The sequence below is a fragment of the Lepeophtheirus salmonis genome, chromosome 3 (genome assembly GCF_016086655.4).
Source record: "Lepeophtheirus salmonis chromosome 3, UVic_Lsal_1.4, whole genome shotgun sequence".
Lineage (NCBI taxonomy): Eukaryota > Metazoa > Arthropoda > Copepoda > Siphonostomatoida > Caligidae > Lepeophtheirus > Lepeophtheirus salmonis.
The window spans coordinates 41,074,740-41,100,816 of NC_052133.2; the positions used below are offsets into that span (position 1 = coordinate 41,074,740).

The 26,077-nt window shown below is 31.8% G+C and overlaps 2 protein-coding genes across 4 annotated transcripts in view; one reads left to right on the plus strand and one right to left on the minus strand.

Annotated features, from left to right (window-relative positions):
* Egfr (epidermal growth factor receptor) overlaps positions 1–5,390 on the plus strand; it is a 52,927-nt gene extending 47,537 nt beyond the window's left edge. For 2 of the 3 annotated variants that reach the window (XM_040709298.2, XM_040709296.2), the window contains exons 4-7: positions 67–264; positions 736–3,595; positions 3,670–4,017; positions 4,102–5,390. In XM_040709298.2, the coding sequence (XP_040565232.1) occupies positions 67–264; positions 736–3,595; positions 3,670–4,017; positions 4,102–4,631 (3,936 nt within the window). In that variant the 3' untranslated portion in view covers positions 4,632–5,390. The remainder of the gene's footprint in view (positions 1–66; positions 265–735; positions 3,596–3,669; positions 4,018–4,101) is intronic. The other variant, XM_040709297.2, reaches the window with a different exon arrangement.
* Positions 5,234–26,077, minus strand: part of LOC121115367 (uncharacterized) — a 97,697-nt gene continuing 76,853 nt past the window's right edge. The window contains exons 7-8 of the mRNA XM_040709589.2: positions 9,869–9,949; positions 5,234–5,496 (exon numbers count right to left, since the gene is read on the minus strand). Coding sequence (XP_040565523.1) covers positions 5,420–5,496; positions 9,869–9,949 — 158 coding nt within the window. The 3' untranslated portion in view covers positions 5,234–5,419. The remainder of the gene's footprint in view (positions 5,497–9,868; positions 9,950–26,077) is intronic.

Below are 26,077 nucleotides of genomic sequence, written 5' to 3' on the forward strand. Positions count from 1 at the left end.
GTAGTAATAATATTCTTTTTAAGTTCTCGTTCGCTCACTCTTCCCTCTTCTTGGTAATTTTTTTAGGCATGTAGAAATTTCTTTGACGATGGAGTATGCAAGCAAGAATGCCCGCCGATGCAAAGGTACAATCCTATAAAATATCGTTGGGAAAAGAATCCTGAAGGAAAATACGCTTACGGTGCGACCTGCGTTAAAGAATGTCCCAAGCATCTGCTTAAAGACAACGGGGCATGTGTGAGAATATGCCCTCCTAAGAAAAAGGTATGCCTGTGTTTGTAGTTATATATATATATATATATATTAATCATGAGTGATTCATCAATTGAGTATGTCAACCTTCCCAACGTCCTTGGTGGAGGAGCAATTTAAATTACAATCATAATGATTATTGTTATATTTTAAAAGTAACCTATACTACTATAAGTTTTGCAAAGAAAAAACAAAAAAAAAACACGAAACAAAGAAATATTATATTAATAAATAATATACTTATGTATGATGTCAAAATTACCTACCTCCAATTAGCCTTAGACGTCTTGATAGAGTCCACTTTCAGAAACAATTATATATAATTAAAACGTATAAAAAATAGAATAGGGACGTAGAATCTTTTTAATACCTTTAATTTTTGTAAGACATGAACAAAACGTTTTAATACGTACATTGTATATACTTATAGTAATAATGTAATCATAATTACTTATACTAATACTCATATAATTATTATTTTAGACTGTAAATGGAGAATGTGTTCCCTGCGATGGGCCTTGTCCAAAGACGTGTCATTTCAATGAAGTGATGCATGCTGGAAATATCGATTCCTTTCAAAACTGTACAGTGATTGAGGGATCGATAACCATTTTAGACTCTACTTTTAATGGCTTCCAAGAAGTCTATGAAAACTATACTTTTGGAAATCGATATCCTGCAATGGATCCAAAGAAATTGGAAGTTTTTACAACGCTAAAAGAAGTGACTGGATACATCAATATTCAAGGACACCATCCTAATTTTAAAAACCTGAACGCCTTCCGTAATTTGGAAGTAATTGGAGGTCGAACACTCACGGAGTATTTTTCGGCTCTCTATATTGTTAAGACTGCTTTAACTTCATTAGGACTTAAATCTTTGAGAAAAATTCGTTCTGGAGCTGTTTCTATTTTAGAAAACAAAGATTTGTGCTATGCTCAAGAGATTAATTGGCAAAAAATCATGAAAAGCCCTTCTCATAATACTCTTCTGCAAAACAATAAAAATCCACAAGAGTGCATTCGCCAAGATCACATGTGTGATCCACAGTGTTCTGCAGAAGGATGCTGGGGACCAGGAAATAATTCCTGTTTGTCATGTAAAAAATTTCAGGTTGATAGCGAATGCATATCCAGTTGTGATCCAAATTTAGGACTTTACAAAGTGAAAGAAAATAAATGTATGAAATGTCACAAGGAGTGTGATTTGACTTGCAAAGGTCCAGGACCAGGAAATTGTGATAAGTGTAAGCATACCAAGGATGGACCCTTTTGTGTGTCACATTGTCCTGATGGAAAGTATCATAATTCCTCTTTTGGAACATGTAAGCCTTGTCATGAAAATTGTGTTGGAGGCTGTGATGGACCAGGAAATACAATAGGACCTCGAGGATGTAAATCCTGTGAGAAGGCCATTGTATCTAACTTGGGAAATATCTTACAGTGTTTAGAAAAAGACGAACACTGCCCTGAAGCCCATTTTGAGGAGTGGGTTGTGCGTCAGACTCAAGGAAAGTTGGAACCCTTAGCCGGGAAGGCCATTTGTCGTCCATGTCATTCGCTTTGTAAGAAATGTAATGGCTATGGATTTCACGATGATGTGTGCCAGGAATGTGTACATTTTTCTCAGGATCAGCAATGTGTTCCAGAGTGTGACGGGGATTACTATAAAGACTCTACCAAATGCAAGCCTTGTTCTGAAGAATGCAGAGGTTGCTATGGAATGGGTCCTGATAAATGTTTGGCCTGCAAAAATTACAAGGTATATTTAACAGGCGAGTTCCCTGGTAATATTAACTCCTCAACTGCTCCTTTCAATTGTACTCACACCTGTCCGAAGGAGAGGCCAAACAAAATTTTGCCTGAAGAAGGCGATGCAGATCCCTTCTGCTCAGCAGAGGCACTACACTTGGGAAGAACCTTGACGGCTCAGAATTCTATTCCTGCAATAATTGGGGGATTAGTAGGATGTATTGTCTTACTTGGGCTATTTTTGTCTGTTTTTGGATATCAATGGAGACAAAGAGCAAAAGCAAAGGAAAATACAGCTAAAATGACAATGGTAATGACAGGGTATGAAGACAATGAACCCCTACGTCCTACTAATATAAAACCTAACTTAGCGAAGCTCAAAATTGTTCGTGAAGCTGAACTTCGTTGTGGAGGTATATTAGGTTATGGTGCATTTGGAACTGTATATAAAGGTGTTTGGGTACCTGAAGGAGAAAATGTCAAAATCCCCGTGGCTGTAAAGGTACTTAGAGAAGGAACTGGATCAAATGCTAACAAGGAAATCTTAGAAGAAGCTTACATTATGGCTAGTGTTGAGCATCCAAACCTGTTACAACTCTTAGCTGTTTGTATGACATCTCAGATGATGCTCGTCACTCAGCTTATGCCTCTTGGATGTCTTCTTGACTACGTTCGCAACAACAAAGATAAAATTGGATCTAAACCATTATTGAATTGGTGTACGCAAATTGCACGAGGAATGGCTCATCTAGAGGAACGTCGTTTAGTTCATAGGGATCTTGCAGCGAGGAACGTTCTCGTTCAAACACCTTCCTGTGTTAAGATTACAGATTTTGGTCTTGCAAAACTTTTGGATATTAATGAGGATGAATATAAAGCTGCTGGTGGAAAAATGCCTATTAAATGGTTGGCTTTAGAATGCATTCAGCATCGTATTTTTACTCATAAATCAGATGTTTGGGCCTTCGGAGTCACTGTGTGGGAATTACTCACTTATGGTGGTCGACCATATGAAAACATTCCCGCACGGGACGTACCAGACTTACTGGAAAAGGGAGAAAGGTTAGCACAACCTCCCATTTGTACGATTGATGTGTATATGATTCTCATCAAGTGTTGGATGGTAGATTCTGAATGTAGACCCCTTTTTAAAGAATTGGGAGAGGAGTTTGCCAAAATGGCTCAAGACCCCGGACGTTATTTAGTTATACCCGGAGATAAATTAATGAGGCTTCCATCTTATACCACTCAAGATGAAAGAGAACTTATTCGTAATTTGTCAAGTAATATAGGAGGATCTAAAGTAGTCATGGGAGCAGAGGAGTATTTAAATCCTGGTCGGCTTCCACCGCATCACTCTCCTACTGATACAAATGGTCCAACAACACCTACCCAAAAGTTTTTCCCTCCAAATATGCCTCCCCCTTCATACAATGATTCGACTCTGCACCTTCAACACTCGAACCATCTACGCCAATCGAAATACGGTTCCTCCAGTGGTGTTAACGATGGTTTTAGTACACTAGGGTCTCGAAGTTGTCGTTTTGGGTCCAATTTTTTTTCGTCGAGCTGTGATCCTTTAAAATTGTTGGGTAAGATCACATAATAATATTTTTATATTTTATATTCGATCTAACTTTTCATTGTATGGTTGTTTTTTTTTCAGAAGATGACAATGTGGATTCCATGCCAAATCCTTCAACGTCAACTCTTCAACATAATAATAGTCACAAATCAACATTACCATTAGGCAGCACATCCAACGTTAATTCAAATAACACTCTAAGTCGTCGTCAAGTAAATGGACTAAGACTGAATCTCCCTATGGATGACGAGGAGTATTTGGTACCCTCTCCGCATTCCCCTCATTCTGCAGCGGCGGCAGCACAACAGAGCAATACCACTCCCAATAACAACATTAATAACAATACAAATGCCTATATGGACTTAATTTCAGATCCTAAAAATCCCACAATGTTTCCGTATCCTCCACCTCAGGGATACTTTTTGACAGGTAAGTCTTGACTCGCTATATTTAAATGCTTTGTTGTAACCAAGCGTGATCTAATTGCATGTTTTCTTTCATAAATATATGTAGATAACCCTCCTAATTATGGCCGTGTACCTGATTTTGTGGACTCCAGTAGCACCAGCAGTGGACATCCTAATTTAACTGGCCGAATTGGTAATTCTGTTGGTGGAGGATTCATCTCTATGGATAACCCTGAATACATTCTGAATAACGATCAAAAACCATCTCGAGGAGACTATCATACTCTTGGCATTCCTTTCATACCTAATAGTCCAAGTTCCAGTCAAGGGGGCCCACCGTCTATAGCTGGTTCGACAGCCTCATACCCCATGCCTCCACCTGTTTCTACAGCTTCCCTGGTTGTTGCTGCAGGCTCATCAGCCAACTCCACTCCTCCTGCAACACAACAACAACCTTCTTCAGCTGGACTTAATGGTGTCATCAATGGTTATTGTAGATCATCCAACCCTCCACGTTCCTCTGGCGAAGAGTCTGATGATCACGATTATTATAATGACTTTGAAAGACTTAATCGGGAGTTACAACCCCTACATCCTAGAAATACTCTTCCATCCAAACATGAAACTACCGTTTAACGGCGGACATCATCTTATTCAAGTTCAAATCTATCTTCTATATATATTCACATACCTACATTTATCAATTAATTATTAATTAATTAATTGTCCCTCTCTTTCTTGAATGAATGAATAATTTATTATTAAATGTTGTTATTATTCTTTTACGCTAAAAAATCATTTCTACGAGTAAACTTCTAATTTACTTGGATCAACTGTGATATTTACCCCCTTCCCAATATTTAATTATAATTATTACTCTATAATATATATATCAACAATTTATTAATTATATATACATTTTTTTCCGTTCTCTGTCTACTCAATATATATTCATAAAATGTTAAAAGTATATTTTTATGGCAAAAAATTTTATATTACTCTTTAAAACAAAAAAAATGATGATATTATACTCCCGCCCCCTTTATATCGTATATTGTTAAATTTACTCAACGCGCAATATTATATTATTATTATATAATTAATTAATTATAATTACTTCCAAGTTTTTTTTCTTCTTCAATTTATTATAATATCATATATATATATAATGCTCAAAAGTAATATTTAATACACAATAATATATGAACATGAAATTTCCATAAATGTTGGATGTTTTTTTTTTTTTTTTCATTAAAAATTATTTAATTATTATTATTTATCAAGAATTTAGTGCCATTTTGTCTTTATATATATATATTTATATATATACTTTTGTATTGATTTCATATTTATCCGAAATAATATTAATATTAATAAAGATACAAAAAAAAATTATACATGACATTTGAATTCACTTTAGTTGTTCATGTAGGATGCTGACTTGAGCCATAGCGACGATGGAGGTTCGATTTTCCTTTATTACCCATGGTAGACGGTGTATCTTTAACAAACGAAAATAAATGACATAATTATTTTTTATAAGTGAAGAACATTCACTAAATTTTGAAGGAGAGAGAAATAAACTATTTATGTTTCTTTGTTTCATAAGAAAATATTGAGGGTTGAGAGCCAAATTCTGATGGCAGATAAAATGACTTAGAGACTATTTTCCAACTAAAAACATGTATTTTGCATTATTCAAACAAAGGCAACTCAAAAATAACAAAATTAGTGTTAGTGTCTATAGGTTCTCCTAAAAGTCGTAATATTTAAAAACATAAAAATTCAGGCAGTGAAAATGAATTTCTCAGATCCATTTTACTGTTAAAATTGGATACATCTATAATGATTATATTTAAAATGAAAGAATGGAGTTTCCATGCCTAATTCTTTTTGGTAAAAATCTGAGATACGACAATATATATTTTAACACAATATTTGGAGCACATTATATGTTTTTAAGAAATAAAAATCTTGGCTGAGTAGTGCAGTGGTTTCTTAACATCTTGTTTGCATAGCTTAATATACTATTCTGATTCAAACTCCATTAGCGATGCCCCTGGGGGCTCCAAATTTTGAAAACTACTATTATATATCATACTTTGTTTGAAAATTGCATATCTTTTGGGTCTGTTAAAAAAAAAGAAACGGAAAATAAGTATTGACAATTTGAAAAAGGTTTAAGAAGAGAGTATCTTAGCTATAAGGAAGTTTTTCATTAGATCAGGTGTGATGAAAGAGGAGGGAAGTATATAAACGAGGACATTTGCAATAATTACTGCAATGTCGATCTTCAATTCTGCTCTGAGTCCAATAAATACTTACAATTAAAACTCCGCAACAAATTCTCAAGGTTAGTCTCCGTCTTTTATGAGCACACACGAATGTTCAATCAGATTTTGAATATAATAGAATGTAGTAGAAAGGGAGGTTCACTTGAGTTCAATAATAATGACAGCAGCTTAGGTATATAAAATACATTCTTAAATTATCAATTCCCAAAAAACGGGTGAAATAAAAAAATTCACTGATAAAAAAACTTCCTTCGATTTACAATTCGTTTTTTACAATACGGGGTGATTCATAAGTCCCTACGAGATAGAATTTTCTATCTGTCACCTTCAAGGTTTAGGGAAATTTGGTACTCTCTTTGGCCACCTCCAAGTCTTGATTTGACGTCTTATACCAATGTTTTTTGCAGTATTCTGAAACTCAAGATTGTTGCCCGAAAAACCCAAAATATTGCTAGATTAAAAGAAGTCATCACGGAAGAGTTTTGAAATTTTCCAAAAGACTGGCTCAAGTCAATCAAAAATCGATCTTTCCGACGAATGCATTTGTGTGTATAAAAAAGTGGCCTACAGGTTGAACCTTATGATAAATAAATGACTATGTTTTTGTATTTTGCTGTTAATATATAATATATGTTATAATTATCATTATACACACTTTGGATTATCATGATTATCTATGTCGTAGGGACTTATGAATTACCCTGTATAATGAGACGCATATTTTCTACAGAAGGTTATTGATTTTTTTTTAAATTAAAAACTACCCATTAATACGCACCCTCTCCCAGAAAATAGTACCAAAGTCCCTGCTGCTATCATATCTGATTTTTAATATAAAAAATGTTATTGCAATTGATTTTCTTTGAATCATTAGTTACTAAGGTGTTGGATCTTTAATTTAAGCCGTCGTGATGTTGATTTAAAAGCAATCAATTAATACATATACATTTAGATATCTCTCTAATGTAAATTCCATGACATATTAATTGATTGGAAATAACCATCACTTATTCATTCATATATGTATAATAAATACATATATGTGTAATCACTAATCATTGATTACAGACAGGTTCCTTTTTCATTATTTATCACTCTAATGGGTATTGTATTAGTGTTGTTCGGGAAACCGGTACTACAGTGACACCGGGTACTGACTCATTTAAAACACAGTACTATATCAAGATAAGTAACCAAGTGGCGAAATGAAGATTACATGATAAATATTTGGCAAAAATATATTGGCTTAGAGATAACTTCGCTAGGGGTGTCGATTATACTTGAATATTAATATATTACTAACTATGCACCCTCCATAAGCTCACCACAAAGCTAAAAAACAAGTCGCAAAATGAAGACCACGTAATCAATATTTATCCGAATATAATTGACTACGCGACTTTTTTTTTACGTTAGGCGCATTGAGTGTTCTTTGATATAGAGGATTTTCATTGACGTCATAAATTTCATCTTAATTGAAGGAGGCGCCATCTTGGGGGCTCACAGTTGATATTTTTACTACATAAAATGGACACATTTTCGACAAGCCTTCATAAAACTCCCTCAAATGGATTTATTGATCTAAAAAGACTTAAAACTTGCATCATCTACTACTTGAGGCCAATGATAAACAGTGATATTTGAATTAAATCAAAGTACCATGTATTTAAAATTCCTAAAAATGGTTTGATTTGTAGAATATTTTTTTTTCATCGATTACAGTTGTGGAAAGTAGGATAATTAGAGAAAAATAGCTTATTTTATCTATTATAGTAGTTAATTTTGATCTACAGCAATAAGATAGTTGATTGATGTAATAATTCATTTTTGATACAATTTAGGGTCATATTTATTATATTACAACGCAATAGAACAAGATTTTTTTTTTAGACAATAGGTTTAAGATCTTTTATTTGTTGGGTCTATTTTGACATCCAATAGTTGACTTTTTTCCTAAATATTATCAAAAAAAGGTGTTGCTATTGTTATAAAACTTGGATGTTTAGGCCCCCAAAATGGACAGCATCAAAAGTGTGACGTCACGTGAAAACGCTCTATTACTCTATAACTAGAGTTGAGTAGTTTGTAATAGTAAAAAAAAGCGCAAGGAGAAGGCGAGAGCGAGACGCATGTTACACATAAATTAAGATTTTTGTTAATATCCTCTGACTGTTACGTCATTTTGGGAAAGAAAATGAATTACTACTATGAAGGGGAGAACTACTCATCTCTATCAATAATTAACTATGCAATCTCAATGAATTCATCCTTTCAACTGAATTAACAAGGTAAATTCTACAAAAGGAAGAAAAGTCAATGTTATTCTAGCCAGTGATCTAATAACATTGGAAAAAGTTCCATACGTCCTTAAGGAAAAAGATGAAGGGACGCCATATAGGGTATCATAAAAAGCGACATCTTGAGTTGGAAAAAAGAATGGAATATTCTCAGACTAACACTCACGTTTCCATCTTTTGTTTTGTTTTAAAGCTTTGCACTACACTAAAACAGGGGTGTTTGGTGTTTGCAGGAGGTGTGCTGGAGGGACTGTAGCCCCCCCCAATGAAATAATTTTGCCTTTTTACTAGAAAATTTAATTTAATTTTGGAAATTTTTTTACTAAAAATTAATTTTCTGTAAATGGCTATTGATTTTTGAAATTTTTCACAAAAAAATTAAATATATAATTTTTCTTTAATAAGTCTATATTTGATTTGATATTTTTTTCAAAAAAATTTATATTTGTTATTGAATTTTTTTGGAAACAGCTATCGATTTTTTTCCCAAAGACTTTAATTTTTTGTAAATAGCTGTGAATTTTTGAAATTTTTCTCTTAATAGTTTATTTGAAATTTATTTAAAAAAATTTTTAATATAAAAATTTTAATTTTCGGATTAAAAAAAAAAATCAAATCAAAAACTTGGGCCCCCAAAAAAATATAATCGTGTGGACGTCCCCTTTAACAAGATACTGGAACCGGTATTTGAAATTATATTACATAATTAAAAAACAGACTCCCCGATGACCCTACTCCAAAAAAAATTGACTTATATAAAAAGAGGCCTCAAATTTCTGAACTAGTACCCACCCCAAACCAAAATCCTAAGAACACCCCGGTAAAGTTATGTTTATTTCCCTTAACGACATTCTTATTATATATTCCAACTTCGTATAAAAGTACCGAAATAACAATACCTATATTGATACCGGTAAGAAAATAATGTATCGTCACAACACTATATGATATAAAGTAATATTCATGAAGAATCGCGGAAAAAAGAGTATTTTGATGTATTAAACTATTAATTCTATAGAAATATCACGATATGTTATTTGCAAATTTATATATACATTATGATACCTTGTTTTATTTAAAAAAAATGTTATGAGATTTTTTTGTGAATGTTATTTATACCCTAATAAATTTTAATGGCACTCTCGTAAAAAGTGAAGAAAAAAAATAGAGGAATTAGTTATTAACAAACATGTACTTTCCTCCTCTAATTATTTCTTTCTCCTTCTAAATACACTTTGATTGCAATTAAATGCATTAAATATTAAGAATAAAATATATTTACCTGTTGACTGTACAGATGAATGACGGATTTGTTGCACTTTAGATGGACTGGATAAATTATCTTCCGATTGTGAATCCGACACTAAATAAATAAAATAAACGGAATATTTGGTTAACAGTAATCACAAAACCTAGGTATGTACTCTATATAGTTTAAAGAGGCTTTAATTAATCATATTTATATAATTAGAAGAATGATTAATGATAAAGGTGGGGATTTTTTTTTTGCATGAGGAAATATTTATCTACATAACTATAGATAGAACTAAATAAAAGATACATTAAGGAGTACGTTAGTTCATGGATTTTAAGAAATTGTTTGCAGCATTAATGGTAGTTATATTATTCCATAATGATAGATATGAAATAATGTAAAGAAAGGTCTATTTATAATCAGAGGTAGGAAAAAGTTGCAAGTCCGAGTCTAGTCTCAAGTCTAGCTTAAGTCCTCAAATCCCCACCTATGGTTATAAATAATAAACAAGGATTTAACTTAAGTAATTTTTAAACTAATGAAATAGTTATACATATTATATTTAAATCATATCGTTGATCCTTTGCGTTTTTTTCAATACACTTATGATACATCCAACTTTACTCAATAGATCATGTTCCTATTTGACATAGTTAATCTCTCATTTACTTCTTACAAATTTTAATACTATTTAATATTGTACTTTGATTGAGCGAACATCACATCTAACAAAATTCAAATACAAGAATAAGTATAATTCTTTTATTCACGATTATATTAAGGAACAATCCATGTAGGTGTTTGTCAGATCCAATTTGCGTAAATATGAGCCAATGAATAGTGATTTATATACATATATTTTTGTGGGGATTTATATTATATAGGTATTTGTAAATCCCAGAATCTCTCTTTGATTTAAATAGTTTATAGGAACCTAATATCCAAAATACAAAATCTCAACATTTCCTTGACTTAAATACATAATCAAAATACATTCCAGAGGAAGATTTAATTCTAAATAGCTCTTTATTCGACTGGAAACAAATTTTCAACATATATCACGTCACTATTCTTATGGTATCTCGCAACCTTTCGTCCAAAGACTCATAGGAAAACGGCCCAAAATCAGTCAGTGTTAGCCAAATAATCCCAACGACGGAATCATTATTCAATAATTGTTGGAATTGTTCACAGATTAACAAGAGCTAATTCATTCAAATTCAAACAATCAACGTATAGAACACTGATAAGATAAAAAAGCAGAAAAATCGACAGCAAATTACCAAATACAGTATAAATTTGTATATTAGTGATACTAGTACGAATAAGCTATCTTCTAGATGACCAATTAAAAAGATTTTATTTAAATTTAGTATATTTATTTTAAATTATAAACTAAAACGATCTTCTATAAACTAGCCACCTTATATACAATTTTTTGTTGTCGTTTTCTGTCCAATTGATGTAAAGATGTAAAATATAATCAATCCTGCCCCCCCCTCTTTGACACTCTTGAAAATCCAACATATAATTCACCATGTGAAAATAATGATTTTAGTGAATATAAAGCAATTTTTTCAAATGTTTGACTTTGTGATTGATTTATTTACCATTGTGATTGCTAGCTTGCCATGTTCCTTCTCCAACCACAATGAAGAGTGAAGAACAAACATTAACTTGCTAATCTCTTCTTCCTTCATTTAACCAATTCCCTTTTTAAAATCGTATTGAATATAAGTTCTCCCTTTTTCCGTTAGGAAAATAATTCGTTTTTGGATTTTTAATTTTTTGGTGCATTTTCGAATCTACAAACCCATAACTTAAAAAAACTTTTAGAAACGGTAAATCGATCGTGTTTTATGGAAAAAAAAACTTGTCCTCCACAGCCCAGGAATTTGTTCTGAACCGAATAAAACATAGCCTTATTTACATAACTCCAGATTCTTAACAATTTTTGCTTTATGTCTAAAGTCTCTATTTGTCTCCGTTTTTGAAATAAATGCGTTTTTATCATTGTTTTTCTAAGCGTGACGTACATCTCAAACACAAAAACACACATAAATTACATTAATTATATAGGATAACGACGTGATAAAAATCTATGACTTCGTTACCTTAATTGTATCTCGCAACCTTTCCATAAAAAAGAAACAAAAAAAGTTCCAATGTCGTTTGATAGTTGGCTAATTCTTCATAACTATGTAGTTATTATTTAATTATAATGGTTGGTAATGGTTCAATGCATAACAAGAGTGAATTCAAACTCAACCAATCAACGTTTAGAATATTGAATAGGGGAAAAGAAACAATATAATACAGTGTATATTTTTGCGTTAACATATAAAAGTAATGCCCTTTATTGTATCACACAATCTTTCATACGGAAAACAACTGAAAAAAGGCCCAAAAACAGTTGGTAGTTAGCCATTTTGGACAATTATTCCCAACTATGGAATTATTATTTAATAATTATTGAGAATTATCAAGCAATCAATGTTTATAAAACTGATTAGGAGAAAACAATCAAAAACATCGACAGTTGACAACAAAATATACTCTACAGGGTTCGTAAGCAAAGTGTGGACTAATAATTAACTCTCGTTATCTCAATATTATGATGAGGTTTTGTGATTATTTTTTTCTTGGACAAGAAGATTTTCACAGAGGAACAAGTCTATAACAGTTGCAAGGACCTCTAGCTCACAAAAGTAAAAGAAGATGTTTAGGTGTTGTACCTCACCATACAACCGGACCAAATACTAGTCCTTGGGGTTATGGGAGCCAATAATAAAAATATACCCCCTTTCTTCTTCCAGCCTATGTTATAAAATTGGCCAGGACGCCTACTATAATGTACTCTGGTACAGCATCTTCCCATGGTAGGAAACAAACTATCCGGAAATAAATTATGTATGGACACAGGATGGCGCACCGTCACGCATATAAGCAAAATTACATAAGTTTTATTAAACCAATATTCCCTTTTTTTTGTCCAATGACATATGCCCAAAATTCTTGCTCGATTTGAATCCACTGGACTTTGCTGTGTGAGGTATCTTGTAGAGGGCGACCAGCAAAACTCCTCACTCATGTGTAGACTCGCTGAAGGGCTCTATCGTTACTTCGTAAAATTTAACATCCAAAGAGTTTGTGATCAACTCATGCGAAGCTTTCTGGTTCCGTATGGAGGCTGTGATTACTGCTGATGGTGGCCATATTGAGTGACCTAGTTCGCAATAGCGTTGTTAACAAGTTTTGTTATAAAAAAATCAATAGTTAGTACTTATCTAAATTTACTTGTTGAGTCCACGTTTTGCTTACGAACCCTGTAAGTGTATATTTTTGTGTTGGTGAGGTAAGGCTACGTTGTGTTTTACTTTATCCCCAAATGACATTTAGAGTTATCACTAACAATTAAAATTTTATTTTTTGTTTTATCATCAGTCTAAATCAAATTTAATTATACTGATTAATACTGTTACCTACATACTTTTTAATGAATAAAGAAACAGGACAAAATAATAGATTTTGTGGAAGGATAGACAATATCTGATATTATTTGTAAAGGAATTATTATATTAAAGGAACTGAAATACATGCTATCAAAAACAAAACAAAAAACACACGATCAACATGTTAGTTCAAAATAACATTTAGAAGGAATCCACAAAACAAAGCTATATGAGGATTAAACATTTTGAAGAATGATCCACGCCATTACCTATATTGTAACTCGCAACTTTTTCGTTCAAAATGAAAGATAACAATATCCAAAATCAATGGGGTATGAGGAAACTAAAAAAATCCCAAATATTAGCCGCATGGTAATGTGACAGTTTATAGTTTGGGTGCGCAATATAAATAAATTAAAAAAGTGATTCATTTTTAAATTATTTTTATTGCGCCCCAAATACTATTTTGAATTTGAATTTACAAATAATAAATATATTAAATCATGTTATCATTCAGGGAGTTATATTATTTTGCCGCAAAGCGGCGCCACTCTCAATCGTTTTGTAAACAAACTAATACAATTAGTAAACAACACTCTTCCCCATTGGTAGTTATAAGGTGAGTTTCCGCATCTATAGGAAATGTATACGTAAACGACGTGTTTGATATTGGACACTTTTTTCTAAAAACTCTGTGTATTATAATCTTATAATCTTTTTGAAAATAAAGAAGTTTTTTAATTTAAAATGGTTCGTATTTAGAGGAAAGAAAATATCACGATGATATAATTTTGTCGTGCGAGTTGTTTAATTTTTTGTTGTTGCGATTTGAAGACTGAAGTATGCAATGTTATTAAAAAAGATATTTGTCTAAATAAAGTTGGCTATGTGACTGATTTTTTTGTCTAATAGAGCTTCATAGAATGTCCTTGAATATTACTCTACAACTAACTATACAACGTCCTTGAATTTGTCCTATTAATTGTATTTGTCCGATGAATTCTGCGAAGGGAAGAAAAAATTGCATTTGTCACGAGTAGGAAGATTACTCCCCCTTGTACTTTAACCCCCTTGCATTTCTCTCCCCACCCATATACCCCCTGGATCCTTTACCCCCATCCTTTTTTATAATTATTAATGAAAAGTAGAACTAGTAAACGATCGAGGGCCAATGTCATAAATGAATGTTATGGTTATTAGTAGCAGTTGTTGGGCACTGCTACTTTTGAGTTCGAATTAGAAAGGAATTACTAATTAGAAGATACAAAAATGATTAATAAATATTTTCATATAAAGGCATAATAATTCGATTCTGGCTCTGAGAGACCCCATTTATTAGAGAGGCTTAGGTAAAATATTTAAAGTGACTTGAACCTTTGAGTCTCAAAGTGAGCACTTTCAAATTAAGATCTATGCAAATATACGCAGTGGGCATTTCGACTAACTAAGTCATCAACCACCGATGCTTTAGGGGACCAATTAAGTTTTCATTGCTTATTTATAAATAAAAAAAAAGACATAGTATATGAGAATTTTACCCATCTTTGGGTATCATTAAGGATAGCCAACACTTTGTTGGTTACAGTTGTTTCCACAGAGATGAACTTTTACATGCTCAAATATATTAAAACATGAAGAAAAAATGAATTCATATATTGATCACAGCATGAATTTGATTGGAGGCTTTACAGATCCCAGATAAGATACTAATAAAGTTTAAATAAATTCCAGTGACAAGTATTGACGTCAAAAGATTTATGATACATCACTAATACCAATTTCAATAAGTTAAATTAATATTACGTTTGTATGGTTGTTAAAATATTGAATATTTGGTTGTATGGTTGTTAAAAGACTGAATATTTGGTTGTATGGTTGCTATTTATTGTAATAAGGGGTAACATTCTGGGGGGTAAATATCTCGAGGAGTGAAACCCTAGGGTGTAAAAGGATGGGAGGTACTCGTTCGGGGTAAAATGATAAGGGGTAGTCGTCCAGGTGGATAAAAACCCTAGAACTGTAATGAGGAAAATTGATCAATTAAAATTATCTATCCTATAATAAAAACGACATCTTGCGGCGAAAAAAGATTTAACGAAGGAAAACGAATCTACTCAAGTTAAAGGAGTGTTTTGCCACTTGCTTTATAACTTTGAACTTAACAAGAGCTAATTCGAATTCCATCAATCAAGGTGCAGAACTCTGATAATAAGAATAGAAGCAGAACAATCGACAGCTGACACTAACTTAAAAAGTAAATATTTATTTTATTGAGATAACGCCGTGTAACTGGATTTATCCAATAACTTCCACAATCAATGATTACAACATGAGGAAAAGAGAGCAAATCCGCTCATAAAAATCGAATATAATCCATAATAATGTCAAAAGTAATCATTTATTTAATGCTATCCCATTATTTTTGGTATCCAATTTCCAGGAATTGAATCTTATACTGATCTGCTACATACGGGTATATACATATATGAATTTAAAGTCAATCCCGTCACTGATGATCAGGCTCCCCACTCTGTTTTTAAGTTGTAGCATACTTTCGCCTTAATGTAGAAAAGTAAGAACCATTTGTAATCCAACTGCAGAGATAAAGAGTAGGGGTATCATTCAACAAATGAGCCTTGATAAGATCATTTTTGTTTTTCAATCAACATTAAAATGAAAGAGAAATTTGATGATCTCATCATGATTTTCCTTCTTTTTCCTTACCTCTATCTAAGTATCTACTATGGACCTTCACAATATATATTATATAAGTAAATTACTGATCTGATGGTTAATTGTTTAAATGTAGTCATTAATAATGATGGTAAGAGGAAGCTCTCTAAAGACGTTTAAAATCCTTACAAGGGTTTAAAAAAAAAAAAAATCTTATTTTAAAGAAAACTGTTATTCATGAGATGATTATTATCATTTTCATTGGATAACTCTATGTACAGTATAATATATGAGTGATCCTTAACCAAGATCTCTCTAATAAGGGAGGTACAGTTACAAGATCCATACCGTCGTTACTTTCATTATATCATGCAAACTTTCCTTCAAAAAGAAACAGAGAAAAGGCTCAAAATCATCTGGTAGTCAGCCAAATTAGTCAATCACACCAAATGCTATTTATTTCTTAACTACTCCCAAGCTATCATTAATATATTATTTCTCTACAATTTTTAATAATTCATAATATTAAAATCTTACATAGTATTTTATTCGATTCTGTATTACATATAATTTTTAATATTTTATTAAAAGCGTAGCTATAGATTTTTATTTCCATATGATAGCCAAAATTTCTTCATAGAAAAAGAAAGATTGTGTGTGTGTAGATGTCCTCTATACGTTCCCACACCGTTGAACCTAGGGGGCTGAAATTTTGCATGGGTCCCCCTTTTGAGCTCGGACATGCTAAGACGGGGGGTCGATTTGGGGTCATATAAGGGGAGCTTATGCAATGCTCAAAACACAAAAACCGTTTTTTGCAGCTCATGGAGACTAAATGTGGGTTTGAGTTATTTATCAAAAAGAGATTGGCGTTTCCAACAACAACTATACGAATAACACCGTTTTCTAAATTTATCCATAATCAAAAAAGTTATGGGCAAAAAAAGAAATCGGTGAAAAATGCGATTTCGTTTATTTCAGATGGCAAAAAATGAACTTCTAATGGAATATAGGATTAGTAAATAGAATAAAGTTTGTTAAAATTTGTCGGGAGATTGGTTTGCATATAAATTTGCAAATTTTTTTTTGATGTTTAACTGAAATATCTGTCATTTTCTGCGTAATTCTTCAATTTTTTCTCTCTTCCCCCCCCCTATTTTTTCATCAAACGTTAATTTTCAATATTTTAAAAGAAATGGCACAAAATGATACATTTTGGACATAAAAATTGAGACTCTAATTTTTCACTATAATATTTTCTATTTCTGGAACATTTTGTTAGATCATTTTTTCAATATTTGCAAAAATGAACCATTTATCGTGGATTATTTTTTCGACAACATTACTTTTCATAACTTTTTTGTTTTTGCAAGTACGAAAAAAATATTGGTAGGTTTGTCTTTCTTTTACAATTCCAATAACTGCTATTAACAATTTTTTCCTGCAAAATTAGTGCAAAAAAGTTTTTGCAATTTACTTCACGAATTTCGATTCGGAAATTTTTTGAAGCAAATATAAAATTTAGTTATCATCTAGACAATTTTTTAGATGCATTTATGTTGGTATGTTATTTGAAGTTTCTAACACATTATTTTTTTTTCTATTCATAATAATTATACTAAGGTTACAAGAGCCAATATTAAGAGTTTTTTTGGGGGGGGGGGGGGTTTGAAGTTGCTTTGATAAGATGTTCTAAAATTACCTTACTTAACCGGATTGATATAGTCTGAAGAATTCAAGAGAAATAAAATTATATTTATCAGGATCTTTTTCGACAACAACGAAACATTCATATTATTAGTATATAGAAGTATTTTCTGAATATTTTTTTAGTTTTCTTAATTTATTTCCCTCTCCCTCCTTAGCCCAAGCAAACCCGGGTAATCCTTAGATAATATTATATAAACGACAAGGGATCAACAAAAACATTTATTCATGTGCATAACTCATTTGGAATACCACAAATTCTACTTAAAGTTCGGCAAAATTATATATCAGTTATAGAAAAAAGATAAAATAGATTATACCTATTTGAAAGTCCTTATCGGAACTAAACAAAATATCATTATATTTTATCAAAGGATGGCTCAACTCAACCTACAAAATCATAATATGAAGCCCATAGTTGACCGATATAAGTCAATTAAATAATGGGCCATTTATATTTACGAAGAAAATGAATAAATAAATAAGTTATCTTTTTTTAAATTTTTGTTCAAGATTGATTTTCTGTTGGCACACGGTAAATTAAGAAACTAAGCCGAGTAGTGGGTCGGTCTATATTTAGAACCAAGGACTGGGGTTCAGTCCAACTTTTTGATCCTTAAATAAGGGAAAATTGAGGGTGATATTCCTTTGTTTGTTTTTTTAAATATTCTGTTGTATAATAAAATAAATTATACAAGTAAGTAAAAATAATTTATATTCGTATTATAATAATAGAAATATTTTTTTCCCCGAGATATGTACAATGATCTTAATATACATATGTATATCTAATAAATCTTATTTGGCCGAATAACCCAACAACATTTTTAGGTGAAAATTCCAAGGACCGATATGACCGGTACTCAGAGTGGTCTGGGCCCCAAAATAAGACCGACACAACACTAGCTATGTGGGCCCAATACTGTCCATTTATTAATTTATATTCAATAAAATACTTTCATGGCGTCGTTAGGGGTTGACTGAGAGAAGTCTCATATCAATTTCTCCCTGTATACAAAGACTCTTTAAAAAATATTTTATTTTCTGAGGACTTGAATGAGACACGATGCAAGTATTTAAGGAAGTAAACTAAGACTCGGTGAAAATATTCAAGCACTTGGACTTGTGATCAAAAATTTGAGACTCATCATGGATCTACTATTCGGGTGATTTTATTTGGATTTTTGTATACAAATGAGCTAATATGTTTTAGTAGCTTTAAGATGGTGCAATTCGTTTCAGAACAGCGGTCTATGTTAAGTCTGTCTCCTCAGAGATTAGAAGAACGTCATAAGAAATTGTGATTGATTAGAAAATCCCCAAGGGACAGCACCATAAAAAACTAAGTATTTGATGAGACTTAGTAATGCAAATCACTGAGCCGAACCATCACAACCGAGCATCCAGATAACGTCTCAGCTTCAGTAAGACATGTCTTTCTGCTGGAACCATGGTTTCTTGGGCGTTGTGGAGTCTGTCCTCCCATTTTCGTGGAGAGGAAGGAGCGGCTGCATGGAGATGCTTAAATCGAACTTCAGGATAAGAAAGGGCTTCCTTGGGCCAGATAAAAGTTTGCGACAACTTTGTTTTCACTCTAGACAGAGCTCCGCCTCACTGCACCGCTAAGACCTAGGCCTACCTGAGAGACAACTTTAAGGACTTTTGGGACCTCAAAATATGGCCGCCCCCTCTCTAGACACAAAATCCTTGTACTACTCTATCTAGACGTTCTGGAGGAGAGGGTGTGTCCCACTTCTCACAGGAGTGACCCGTCTCTAGAGGCTTCCATCAAGAAGGACTGGACCATGTACGAGTACCAGGGATTTAAACCTCGTATCGAGGTAATTATTAGAGTGGAGGACTCACATATTGTATAAAAGTTGTGCCAAGCACTATTTTCAGATGATTTTGTAAAATAAATGTGCTCACAAAACCTCTTGTTTAAATTTTACTTTTGAAAAATTAAAAAAAATAAAATATGAACCACTAGATTACATCAACCTTGTATATATAGGTATAACTATATATATATATATAAATGATATTTTTGTCAGAGCAACTCTTCTCCTGATATCATATATATTTAAACCTATATATACACTTGTACGTGTATACGCAGAATAGATGTGGTAATCCGCCTTTATCTGTGCTCAGGTCCATAACAAAAATTCCATATACTCATTAGTCACGGTGTTCCTTCACTAGCATATAAATTTATTTTGTTGTCAGCTGTCATTTTTTCTGCTTCTTTTTCGCTTATGAGTGTTCTGAGGCTTGATTGGTTAAGTTTGAATTTACTTTTGTTAAGCTTTGAACAATTCCGAGCTATTATTAAATAATCATTCCTGAGCATAGTAAGTTACAAATAACTTTTATATATGTTTTTTTATATTAAAATAAAATAAAATAACTTTTGACGTTTGTAAATTTTGAGAAGTTTGGTAACTAATTCAGAATTAGTTTTCTTTCAATTTATCCATTCACAAAATTGACCTCTTCAGAAACGTGTCATCAAGTGAAATTGTCTCACAATAATAGAAAATATTTAGTTTAGTTATGTGATTTCTTATAAGCCGAATTTTCTGTTATTACTAGTTAAATTATATGCTTCAATTTCTTTTTGATTAATCAGACTAAGTTTCCATGCTCAAAATAACCACAAGAGCTGACGCTACTCAAAAATATTGCTTAGACTACAGTATTTCCAATACACAAAGTCTTCATTTTATAAATTAGTGGCCTTTATCATTTGTAATAAGCCCTATTGAGTGTGATACTGACTTGAGTATGAACTAATCGATGTTTAATTCGGTCTTGAACTTCATAGACATGAAACTTGAATAGGGTTTGGAGTCAAAGCCTTGATATTTACTTGGAACTCACAAATTAGTAGTGACTTTTTTCAGCCTTTGAATTTATTGTCATTGTGTTAAGTAGGCTGTATGTGTTAGATTTTGTGTTAGTTGTAATTTGTGCAAACGTAGAATGGAAATAATTTATCCTAACTCAAATTATACGGGAGTAATTTTGAATTACATATAGAAATAAATTTTCACTCTCCCAAACAAAACACTTTTTAAATCACATAACCTCTATATTTTGAAAGTGAGAATTATTGAGTTTTGAAGATTATAATATGCAAACTTCTTAGAAATAAATTACATGTGATAAATGTGGTAACCCACCTTAAGAATCAGGGTTTTACTGAAAAAGTTGACAAACAACAAAAAGACCGACAAAAGTTTAAATGAAAAAATATATAAAAGTAAATATTTAATATTTATATTGAACAAAATTGATCAAAAAATCCCTTTTTTACATGTTTTTAGAAGTGATATTAAGACGTGATTTGGTTTTTGTTTTGCATAATTTAAAATTAAATTTTTTTCAAAATAATTTCAAAAATCACAGGTATTCACTAAAAATAAAATTTTGCGCAAAAAAATTTCAAAAATTAAATATTAAATTTTTTGGAAATATATTTATACTAAAATAAAGTGCTTCGACTTACGAGCTCTATCCTGGAACGAATATAACTCATATTTCAAGCTACAAAAATTACTTTAAATTATTGATATTTGAGTGATTACAATTTTAGCGTCGGCTAACGGAAATAAATTGATTGCTTAACTTTTTATTAGATGATCAGAGTTGAATATTATTTATTTATAGAGCATTTTAATGCTACGTCAGCATTGTTGATGTCGGCCATTTTGTGGATCTATACAACCAAGTTTTGGATGCAATAGAAAAACAACCTTTTTTTTTGTTGATAATTAGGAAAAAGTATCACTTCAAGTGTCTCAAAGTTACTTTATGATTTTATTAAATATCTGATCCTAAAATGTATTAAAAATATGTTGGTACATCGTTGTACAATCTTATTTTAATATTATAGATAAAAATAAACTGTTACAATGTAACGAAAAATACACTTTTCTTTAATTATCCTAATTTTTTCGTCGCTAATCGATCAAAAAATGATAATATATTTTTTTTTAATTCTTAAAGACATTTGATAAAGTTTTATGAATATTTATAGGAAAATTTGTCCAAATAGTAGTAAAAATATCTACTTTGAGTGCCAAAAAAAGCGTCTCCTTCAAATATGATGCAATTTATGACGTCAGTCAAAATACTATAATTGGAATTGCCGATTATATGAATAAAGTTCTTAAACTGTTAAGGTAAGAAACAAAATATGATGTCATAATAAACCCTTTGTGTCTGTGGATTTCTTTCCTTAATCATTCGCGCATCTTGTCACCTTTTTGTATTTCTTTCTCCATGGTCGATTCTAATCAGTGACGCATTTACTAAGTCTCTTTCATTTTTTCCTTTCTAGCTAAAGGTTCAAGAATTGTACACTGCATAATATTATGTATCATATGTACTTTGTTATTCATGTTATCAAATAGTACTCTTCGTGTTCTTGAAGTATTTACCATTAGCCTTAATGTTATCAGATGTCTAAGTGTTTTTTTTTTTTTTACTTCTCTCTCATTATTTCTATGCTCTTATAAGTAGGGGAGACTAGAGACAGTAACAACACTTAATGTTTTTATATCAACTACTCTGAGTTGGTTTGACATAGACTCGCCGAATTGTAACACAGCATACCAAAACATAGAGGGAGACCCAAAAGTCTTGGGACAGCAACTTCAACTTAATATTTCTCATAGACGGTTCTATATTTTTAAATTCTGTTTCTTGCATATGATCCATGCAACTTCCATCTTTGTTTGTTGTCCAACAAACTTTTTTCTAAAACGTGTTCTTAAGCCTTATTCAACAAGCAATAACAGGCTCGACACGCCGGCAAACAGATTGACATCACTTTACGATGAAGACCGTGCACATAGCGTACCACGGTGTTATAATAGCAGCTCAGAGCGAATCCAAATATGGATTAGAGATGCAGTAGAGAACTCCAAGACGTCCCAAAATACAACGCCCAGGGGATTGAGGTCACTGCTGGAGGAGGGCCACATGGAGGTAGGCCAGAAGTCAGTCATATTGTTAGTGCAGAAATATTGATTCTTCTTTGCTGTTTGGAACTTTATATTGAGCTGTAATTGACTTATTAATGTTGATGAGAGTCTGGATGGAGATGCCAGCAGTCTTTACAGCCTTCTCGGCACTGACACAGGTGTGGATGAGATTGCACATGAGCTGACCTCTTTTGTTGTTGCTCTTACATTTTTACACTTACAGACATGAGGATCAAAACAAAGATGGTATACTTTTATTTCACCTGTCGTTGGTTGCGTAATGAAATCTCGTTATTAAAATTGTAATTAAATACTAATGCAAGTTTTGGGTCTCCACTATCTAGATCGAAGAAATTTCCTCTCAAAATACTCTTCTGGCTAAAAAATATGTTTGATGTGAAGTATAATTATATGAAATCATACAGAAAATTTAGAATGTGAAGGGAATTTGCAACTGACCTCTTTGTACTCTGAGAGTAATAATATTTCAAATTTATCTTCTATAAGTGAGTTTTGAATTTGAATACAATTATATCAACGAATAGCGAACAATCAATATTTTCAATGATATCTGTTAAAATTCCCATGGAGGAAAATTGCCAGTTAGGAAAATTTACCGTATTTTGTTCAAACTTCATGATAAATAATAAGGCATTATAAATTATCTCAATATTATTTATGACAAATATCTAAACATATTTGTTTGTTCCATCCCCCAAGGGAGTACCTTCAAGTGTGAGTAATATTATTGCAATATAGGAGGAAGAATTGGGGGTGGGGGGGGGATAAATAGCTTAGGGCCTCTTAGAATATGGTTGAATATTTTCCTCCCTTCGATTGGCCAGTGTCCGGGGGTAGTATGGGATTCTTAAAAACCACCGCCAATTCATTCAATACATCCAAGGAACCTCCCCAACACCACAAACTAGTTCAAACCCCTTTTAGCAATCCCACACTAACCCCGGGCCAATCTGAGGGCGTTGGGTATTACACCATTTTCTCTAAGACAATCTTCCATCGGCATTTTTCCACAGAGCAGTTTTTCTTGTACTCAAAAATAGTGATCTCTGGCAACAGTTCCCGGACTCCCCCACCTATATACTATAATAATTATCCCAAAATACATGATACAATCCACGTCTGATTGTGATTTGATTTCTGTTGCACTTTTCCCCTTCATTATTATTAGGTATATACCCACTTTACATAATACATATATAATTATTATTAATGATCCTTCAATAGACTTTTGTAACTAAATCATAAATTGTACTATAATTATAATCAAGGAAATACTATTATAAAAAAAATAAAATGGATATATGATTGAGGTTTTTGTTTTGTAAGATACTCTGAGTTAAACATATACGGATCTATACTACATTCCAAGCACACCCACACCGCCCAAGATAGACGAAAATAAAGATGAAGCCATTTAAGCTTGGAAAAAAATAAATAGGGATTATATCAAGAGGGTTTTTTTGATTATATAAATGGGATTTGTTATAATTGTCGCGTACCGTTATGATTTGTGCGTGATAGATACTTATAGGAAGTTGTACATTGCGTATATGCCTATAGCAGGGGGGTCCGGAGGATATATGTTTTTTTTGTCTTGTTTTTAGGGGGATTTTTTTGCAACTTTTTTGGAAAAAATCCAAAAATTATAAAAAAATTCTAAGAATTAAATCTATAGATGTTCACAAAATTTTTGTGAAAAAAAAAAAAATAAAATTTTAAATATTACTTTTTTTTTTACCAATAAATCAAAAATCAAGAGCTATTCACAAAAAACTAAATTTTTTGAAAATTATTTCATGTATTACATTTTTTGGATTTTTTTTTCAAAAATTCATAGTTATTTAAAAAAAATCAAAAATTCACAGTTGTTCATAAAAAATTTAATGTTGTTGATTTTTATTTTTGAAATATTAAATTTTTTTGAAAAAAAAATTCAAAAATCCACTGCTATTAAATTTTTGTCAAAATCCATAGTCATTCAAAAAAATTTCATTTTTAGTATAAAAATTTCAAATATTAAATTTTTTGAAAAAATTATCAAAAATTTTTTTATATAATTTTTGAAAAAAAATCAAAAATTAAATTTCATATATTAAATTTTTTGCAATAAAATTTGAAAATTTATAATACTTATGGGAAAAAATATTTGATGAAATATATTTTTTGAAAATTTTGATATTTTTTTTGGGGGAGCCAAATTGGAAAGATAAAAATGAATGGATTTCCTCCCGTTGATAAATAAATCATGTCAACTCAATCATTGTTTAAAGTGCATTCATTTAAATACGAGTAGTACTTAATAGTTTTAAGAAGATCCATCATGTTAATTGTCTTAAACATGAAAATTTCTTGGCTCCGAGTTAAACGGAAGTTTAACTCCATAAGCATACAAATTTGGCTATACCTATTATTATTCTCATCAAAAATAAAGTAGAGATGTGGGCGGACAGATCTCTTTTGTAACATGAAAAATTATTATTTGCAAAATTCTTACATATTATACCTAAGTAACCTAATTCACCTTGCTTTCTATTAAATAATGAATTACACTTTTTGTAACTAAGAAGGTATATTCAAACTACATACAGGGTGGACACTAAATCCTGTAACAAATGTTTAAAATTATATAACTCATAGAAGTTTTGAGCTATCATTCTAAAAAATGTTGTGTTAAATAAATGATCAATAGTCAACAAAGTTTGCAAAAATGATTTTTCGTGATCCTTCATTTACGAACATGGAAAGCAGCTGTTGTTAAGTTTCACTGCTTGGGGTAGTTCAATCCAAATATTTTTAAGACCTTAAAGGTCATTAAGATTAACAGAACCTTCATAAAACGCACCATAGCCAGATACAAGGAGACGAATAGTATCAAAAATTGTCCTAATACGAGTACGGATTCGACGAAATCCTTAGAAGATGCTCCGTAAAATGACCATGGAGCTAAGTATAGGCTATACAACAATGAACAAACTTGTGAAGAAGGACCTGAAGATGTTTCAGAACATTCTTCTGGAGAGACAGCTCCGTTCAATCAAATCAAAGAAAAGAGAGTGAACTGGAGCAAGAAACGTATCAGTCTGTTGAAGTCGGACATGGCTCCCAACATTATCTTTAGTGATGATAAATTTTTCTATGTTGAGGCGAAATTGAACTCTCAAATAATCGGGTTGTGGCTATAAATGGATCTTTATAGGACCCGTAGAATCTATCATACGTAAAAATCACAGTCTGTGATGGTCTGCGTCAGTAGATCTGATAAGACACCTCTAGTTTTTATAAACTCTGGAGTCAAAACAGCTGAGAGTACGTAAACACTATCCTAGGGAAAAGTCTTTTTCTATGGGCAAATTCCCATTTCAATGAAGAGATTTAGACCTTTCATCGAGATG